Source organism: Orbicella franksi, chromosome 13, assembly GCF_964199315.1.
Source record: "Orbicella franksi chromosome 13, jaOrbFran1.1, whole genome shotgun sequence".
In the NCBI taxonomy this organism is placed as follows: domain Eukaryota; kingdom Metazoa; phylum Cnidaria; class Anthozoa; order Scleractinia; family Merulinidae; genus Orbicella; species Orbicella franksi.
The window spans coordinates 16,858,241-16,866,020 of NC_138157.1; the positions used below are offsets into that span (position 1 = coordinate 16,858,241).

Below are 7,780 nucleotides of genomic sequence, written 5' to 3' on the forward strand. Positions count from 1 at the left end.
TTTACTGTCATTCTGACATCAAAGTTCCACACAGATCCTCATATGATATCGCGAGTGGCCCCAGATCCTTAGCCGGTCAAAGCTTGCATTTAAAACCCCGCAACTTATATCTACCCATGTTATACCAGTTGTATTACCTCGTTATACATTATATAAAGAATAGTCTCGATTTGGAGCGAAAATATGCTCGGGTATTTCAGATATTTGTCCGCGGACATGATCTGTTCCCGAGAGGCGAACAGTTTTCCGAGAGCGTAGCTCAAGGAAAACTGTCCGTTTCTCGAATTAGATAATGTTCAAGGACAAATATCCGACGTTATTTACGTGCTAAATTGAGGCTGTTGTAGTGATTATCCTTCAATGTCTTTCGCAACACGCGTAGTTTTGAAAATTGGAGAATATTGACTCGGATATTGTCCAGCTTTTGCTGGGTTTTATTAGGGGTGGCGAATGGTCCTTTAAAAACCTTGGGTCTCGCAAAATTTTCGCTAAATTTCACAGGTCTCGCTGTTTCGTTTTTCTTAGCGGTTATGTGCGTCTCGCAGTCTCGTTTAATTTTTTTGTTCAAGGCTAGGAAAGTCGCGAAGTACCGACCGACTTGTTTATTTCTTTTATATAAGCTTAAATGACTTCTTCTTAGAACCTGAACGTCCCGAGCTCGCATTTAATTAAAACACTGAGAAGTCTCGATCTCGCAATTGAAGAAGTCAAAATGTCTCGGGCTCGAAAAGATAAATGCCAGTCTGGCCTTCTCGCAAAGTCTCACATTTACCATCCACCATCCCTTCTATTCAGTCACTTGACGCATTTAGACCAATCGCGCGCGAGCACAAATATTTGATGGACTATAACCCTAATTATACATTGGGCTACTTCAGCACATAGTTGCAGCAAGTCACTATTCTTTTCACGGTAAAAGTAGTCAGCTGCTAGTCCTTGAAGTACAGTCTGTATAACTGTTCAGGATTCTGGAGGGCTTTGGTTCTCCAGATTCGGTTCGCGATAACGCGGGTAAAATTAATATTACAAAATGACCCAAGAGGACAGGAAAAATCAATTCAGTTAGCGAGGGGTTCGAGTTGCCGAGGGTTCAAGTTACCGAAGTTAAAATTACATTTCCGTAGAATTCCGATAGTAAAGACCCCGTTACTTTTGGATTTAGCAGGCGAAAGGGGCCGCTACTTTCGGGTAGTCGTCACTTTCGGCCAGTTAAAAAAAGTTTGCACGATAATTCACAGTCGTTTCAGACAAAGCGGACGCGTAAAACATGAAATTAAAAGTCCCATTTATGTATGTTACTAACTACCCACATAAACAATGTAGCTGGTATAAACAAAAAATGCCTTTAATGTTGGTACTGTAGGGCAAAAGTATAATAGTTGCATTACATCGCAATGCAACTGGCTGAACTGATTACAATATATCATTTGACTCTGCTCCCAGACAAATACAGCTTATACATCATAGTTTCAAGAAAAAAATTAGTTGAGTTCTGAATAAAATCACTAATAATACACGTAACTCTTCAAGTTGATCAGTTCTGCAGTCACGCTGTTCCATCCGCATTGCATTTGACGTTAAAGAGTTTCTCTTGTAGTGTCTTCTACTTTCAGGGGGATAGCTACTTTCGGGAATCGATAGGAAAATAATAATAATAAAAAATAACTTTTGGGAAAGCGTTGTTGTCGGGGGAGGAGGACTTTTCATGTACTTGCAGAATATTTAAGACCGAACAGTATCATGACTATGTGACTTTGCGTGACTCGAGAATATCTTCCAAGTCACGCGAGCAGGCTGACTTGTAGATTATAGCTTTTTCATCATTTTGTGACACTGAAGACACGACTGCTCTGACACCTGATGAGTCGTCAGCTCTAAAGGGATGAAACCACACTTGCTGTAAAATTCAACAGCATTCAGAGAAGATTGCACAATCAAGCAATCTGCCGAGCAATCTCTTGCTCTCTCCTCCATCTCTTTCATAAGTGCCGATCCCACACCTTTCACACCGCAATCAGGGTCAACGAAGAGTCCTCTAATCTGCATAGTTTTCCCGTCAGATTCTTTGCAATCCAGCAGATGGCCAAATCCGACAACTTTTCCCAGTTTTTCAGCTACCACTATTTCCTTCGCTGCTATGGAGGGAAGGTACTTTGCTTTGTTTTGCCTTGCAACCCAAACATCTACGTCCTCTGTGCCGTAGTGAGAGGAGCACTTTTTCCTGATGGCTTCTGTGTGGATGTTGTAGATGTCATCCACGTCTCCTTCGATGGCTTTACGAATAGTCAAGTCGTCCACCATTTTGTTTTTGCGTCCGCGAGTACGGAGAGAAGTAATCAGCGGTAAAGAAATCCCATAATGCACTTCAGGTTTGAAATTAAGATGGCCGACATGTGGGTTTCATTCGATGCAACTAAAACGTCAGATAGAATGTAAATTTTGAGGACAAATTGAGATGCTGTGGAATTTTTAGACACGCTCTTTCGTGGTGAAGGATTGGTGTCGTTTGGAAGGATATTTTCAGGTGGGGTATCCATCCAAAAGGTTGAGCATGTCGGAGTTAACGACGTGGGTTTCTGATAAGTTGCACGATGTTCTTGGTTTCTCTGACAAATACACGACGGAATACCTCATCGGACTCGCTAGGAACTCCGCAAGCCCCGAATCCATGGTGCAGCGAGTATCAGAAGGTTTAAATGTGGATAGTAAGATGGAAGCCTTCGCTGCGGAGCTGTGGTCTAAAATGCCTCGCAAGACTCAGTCAGCCGAACATCCGTATCGAGCAAAAGAAAGAGCTCTGATTGAGCAGAGACAGAAATTTACGGGCTATACTTTGGTTTCTGATGACGATGACGACGAAGAACAACTGATCCGAGCTAAGGAATCTAAGAAGAACACGAAACGGAAACATCTGCGAAGGAAAACAGAATCGTCTAGCTCGGATGAAGATTCTCCTGGTGGCGTTACAGGTGCGCCGAAGGAGACTCCAAACGAGTCTGACTCTGATGAGTGGGAAAAGGAAGAAGAGGAAAGAAGGAAAGACTTACAGGAGAGGGACGCCTTTGCTGATAGATTGAAGCAACGGGATAAGGAGAAGACAAGGAGTATCATGGAGAGATCAGACAAAAAGGTCAGCTAATTCAGTTGCTTACTTGTCTGGACAGTGTAAAAGATAGACTGTGGACTGTGGACTGTGGACTGCGGACTGCAGACTGCAGACTAGGGGTAAAATGCAGTCTGAGGGTAAAACGCAAACTGCAGACCAGGGGTATAATGTAGACTTTTTAACTGAATCGTGTTACCATTTCCATCATTGAGAGCTACCCCTGAACCGGCTAACCAAAGTACATGTATTGTTCAGGCTAACTGGAGTGCAGACTCTGACTGTGATAAGCCCAAATAACCCTGTTTATGATTAACACTCAATGATGGAAACAACATGAGAAATTATCCCTTAAAGGTCTGTAGTCTGCGCTCTGCATTTTACCTTCAGTCTGCATTTTAAAATACCTCCAGTCTGCCGTCTGCAGTCTGCATTTTACATTGACCATTTACCTACAACACTAGGGTCAATTTCTGCCGTGCTCTCATGTCTGGTCTACGTTCCTCCCTGAGAAGAATGGCTGGATGCGTACGTATACTCATACTTTACAGTACCGCTCAAAAGTAAGTTACCACCGTCTCGCGAGACGAGTCTCGTTTCTCGCGAGTGCACTGGAAGTACCAATGCTACGCATTTGTCGGTATTCGAAACCTGTTTTGTTAATAAGACGTCTGTATCGTATCGTATCGATTAGCGTGGTAGACACGATTTTCATTCTCATCAGCAATGCGTGTGTACCATGTGTTTATTATAAATTCTCAAGTGTCCAGTATTGTTTCATATACATCGGCCAAACCTTTTTTTATTCCAGCCAGACTTGCTTAACGTTTAGTTTTTGTAAATACATTCACGATAAAAGTTGTGGAGTTTTGTCACCCGATCTACGTGTGGGAAGTTAAAGCAGCGATCGAGATCACCAAGTCAACACAGCAGCGCCGCCTATGGTTTGCCAACTATCGCTCCCAACTGATTTGTCGGGAAACTCGACGAACTTTTTATCCAAAGATTGCGAACATACGAAATGACGCTAAGTGTTCCGTCGAATAATTTAATATTCAAACTTGCGAACACACGCTGTGCACATACATGTAAGCCTCGAACTTTTTATTCAAAAGTTGCACATGAAATCCGACTTGACTAACTTTTTATTCATACTTGTGTACGCTTGACAACACACGCTTTGTAAACATAAGGAATCTTGACTACCTTTTGAACACACACTTTAATCACTGAGCCTCGACCAACTTTTTATCCATATTTGTGTTCACACGCTTTTTGCCACATCAAACCTCTAACATTTTATTCAAACTTGTGAACACATGCGACACCACACTTTGATCATGAAACGTCAACTAACATTTTATTCAAACTTGTGAACATGCGACACCACGCTTTGATCATGAAACTTCGACTAACTTTTTTATTTATACTCATAAACATGCTAAACCACGCTTTGATCATGAAACCTCAACTAACTTTTTATTCATACTCTTAAACATGTTAAACCATGCTTTGATCATGAAACCTCGACTAACTTTTTATTCATACTCGTAAAAATGCTAAACCACGTTTTGATCATACCTCGACTAACTTTTTATTCATCAGTCTTAAAATCGGAGATTCTCACGTGTTCAAGTTCATATAAGAAAGATTGAGAGATAACAACATAGTTTCGTGGATTTGAGCGCGCTCAAGTACAGTATTGCCGTTCGAAGAGAAAGTTTCTGTTGTCATGAATGTAATTTAGAAAAGATCACGACTCTTAGACTAGCTGGCCAATGATAATAATAGTTATGTGCAAATGTGGTAATAAAAGTGTGTTTCAGTGTTCAGAAGTCGGATCATGTATCTTATGGAAGGCCTAGACCGCTGTATCGACCGATATATAAAATGTTTATTCACATACCGCTCGAGATCTTCGTTGTCGAGCAACAAAAATTCTATCTGTTAAAGAGAGTGTATTGTGCCATTGGAAAAAAACGATTTATATCAAATAGAACCGGCGATGTTTTTGCCGCGACGCTTTGCAAAACAAACCTCATTTGCGTATTAAATCGACTGCCGCTAGACAGAACTTTCCCTTGCAAAAACATTGAGTTACTGTAAACGTCGCATCACATAAACATTATTAGAAACTCCTGTCTTCAAAGATATAGTATTTTGCCGTTTGAATAAACGATTTATGCCAAATAGAACTGGAAATATATTTTTAGTGTTTGCCTTGACGTTTTGGAGAACAATAAAAGTTCATTACTGTATGTTGTCGACTTGTCGACGCGTGCCGCTAGACAAAACTCGTGCTGGCAGAAAAATTTAAAACTACATGTAATGTTTACGGCGCATCTCAGAAACCTTGATAAAAACTCCTGTCTTCAAAGATATCGTATTTCAGCGTTTGAATGAACGATTTATGCCAAATAGAACCGGAGATATCATTTTTTCAACAATTTCCGTGACGCTTTCATGACTCCCATTCACAATTGACTCGCTGGCGCATGCCGAAAGCCGGAACGTTTTTCCCCTATGCAAAATTAAATGTTTGTTTGAGTTAGCGGTTATTGCAGAGCGAGCAAATGTAGGTAACTGAATCATTCAGAGTGAGCAAGATTCGCAAAATCAACTCTTTGCCCCCGTGATCGCACGAATTGAAACGCATGTAACTCTACTTGTAGTTACGTGCGATGTTCGATATTACCTTTGTTCGATATGAATCGAGCAAACGATCGATGCATATTTTATGTTGGACGGTCCCATCGATTTGACAACGAACTGCAGAGCGGCAATCGTTACCCGTAACCGGTTTCTTACGCGTAATATACGCCATACTAAACGCTTCAGTGATTCTCTAGAGAAACGAGAAACGTCTCGCGAGAAACGAGACGAGAGGTGGTAACTTACTTTTGAGCGGTACTGTAATTCATGGAGCAATCCTGGTTGCTGGAAATGTCATCTGATTACAACCTGAACAGGCCCAAATGACACCTACAGTACAGCTCGAAACATTTGTACATTTTCTGTTCTCTTTTTAAAGATTTTGTTCAATTCTTCCAACCTATTTTGTTTCACATTACTGCTGTGGAAAGGCACTATATACATAGATACTGTGTTCTTAGGAAGCAGCACTGCTCGACTACAGTGTAGCAAACTGGTCATATCAAAGGTCACATGTTTGTCTGCATAGTTTCTGCTGTTAAGTTGACATCCTGTAAATTGCCATTTAAGTTTTGCTAGTTAGGTTTTGCTTTACGCATGCTTTGGCTGATTTAAAAATTTAATTTTGCCTGGCTCCAGAGACTGGAATCACCATCCTTAAAGAAGGTAATACATTGACTGACTACAGTGTATTTTGTTTCTGGAGCCCAATGTTTACATGTACAGCTGTAGGTTTATCGCTCTCTTTGTTGACTTTGTTATCTGATGTTCCAGAACTCAAGATTCAAATTTTCCTGATCCTCTTGGTTGAATAAGGAACACATCTTGGCCATTGACCAACTTCTAGCATTTTAAGCTTTGGATCTTAAACGTCTCTAAAGTTCTCTCCCATAACATTTATCAATTCCACACTGTCCACCATCCAGGGCCACCACCAAACTGATGAGATTTAATTTATGCCTGACAAAAATCTGTGGGCGGTTATCTGATTGGCTAAGACTAACAAAAGAATCCTCATGCATCCAGCTGTGGCTCTGAAGGAGGATCTTTGGCAGGTCTTTAGAAGCTGTGTAGTGAATGTTCATGCGGCATGGTTTCTTTACAAAGGTGAAATAAGGTGAAAAATACTGGATGACACTGTCAATCAAGTTTTGTTTGCTACATGTACATGTATGTACTTTTGTACGCGTAGTCTCATTTTATGTTTTCAAATGAAATTGAGGTTCTAATTAATGAGCCCAATCTTGATAGTCGAGAGTTGCAATAATCGAATGTTCACTCCTCTATTCTAAATGTTATCTCATGGAAGATTTGCCAAGATCAAAAAACAGAAACAAAAAACAAAGCGAAACAAAAACTGTGAGGGTTGACTGTATATTGCACAATTTCATGTTCATGTGGATGACGTGTTTCACTGAAACTCAGTTCCAAAATCTCATCCCGCCCCCAAATTCCTACATGTACCTCCCCAATTCCTATCCCCCAATTTCCATCCCCTGTTCCAATTACTTTCCTCTTCTCCTTTTCCTAAGACAAAAGAGGGAGATCCGCATAATGTACATAGTAAATATTCTCACCAAATAATGTATTTTCTAACCCAAAGGCATTTGAAGAGGCAGCAAAAAGACTTAAATTGGATGAGGAGGATAGAAAGAAAATGGTAAGCAAGGCTGCAACTGTCAGTAGTATATGTAATTTTTGCATGCATATTTTTATTATTATGGAACAATCGCTGCCACCTCATTACATGTGTAATGGCCACTTTATTCTGGCCCGAACAAAGTTCCGTCTGTCATTTTTTATTTAAAGGACTCCTAATGTAGCCTGTTGGTGACCAGATTAACAGGGTTGTACTGTACTTGTTTGCGCAAGGATAGAAGGCAAATTTTATGCAGCACTTTCTTGAAATAAGATTTGAAGTAGATGGCAGCCCTGGCACAGCACCCATCAGAAAGTAATACATGTACAAGAGGCCTGTAGCAACATCCTTGCGAGGGAAGATGTTGAAAAACTGCCAATGTTTTG

General features: G+C 40.7%; 2 protein-coding genes across 2 annotated transcripts in view; one reads left to right on the forward strand and one right to left on the reverse strand.

The window, feature by feature from the left end:
• Nucleotides 1–433: 433 nt before the first annotated feature.
• Nucleotides 434–2,302, reverse strand: LOC145466529 (putative N-acetyltransferase YafP). The gene has a single exon (XM_081450252.1). The coding sequence runs from the start codon at nt 2,299–2,301 to the stop codon at nt 1,807–1,809; it is 495 nt and encodes a 164-aa protein (XP_081306378.1). The 5' UTR covers nt 2,302; the 3' UTR covers nt 434–1,806.
• Nucleotides 2,303–2,541: 239 nt separating this feature from the next.
• The window catches only part of LOC145466428 (pre-mRNA-splicing factor ATP-dependent RNA helicase DHX16-like), a 23,217-nt gene continuing 17,978 nt past the window's right edge, over nt 2,542–7,780 (forward strand). Inside the window, exons 1-2 of the mRNA XM_081450146.1 lie at nt 2,542–3,130; nt 7,359–7,415. Of these exons, the coding sequence (XP_081306272.1) occupies nt 2,552–3,130; nt 7,359–7,415 (636 nt within the window). The 5' untranslated portion in view covers nt 2,542–2,551. The remainder of the gene's footprint in view (nt 3,131–7,358; nt 7,416–7,780) is intronic.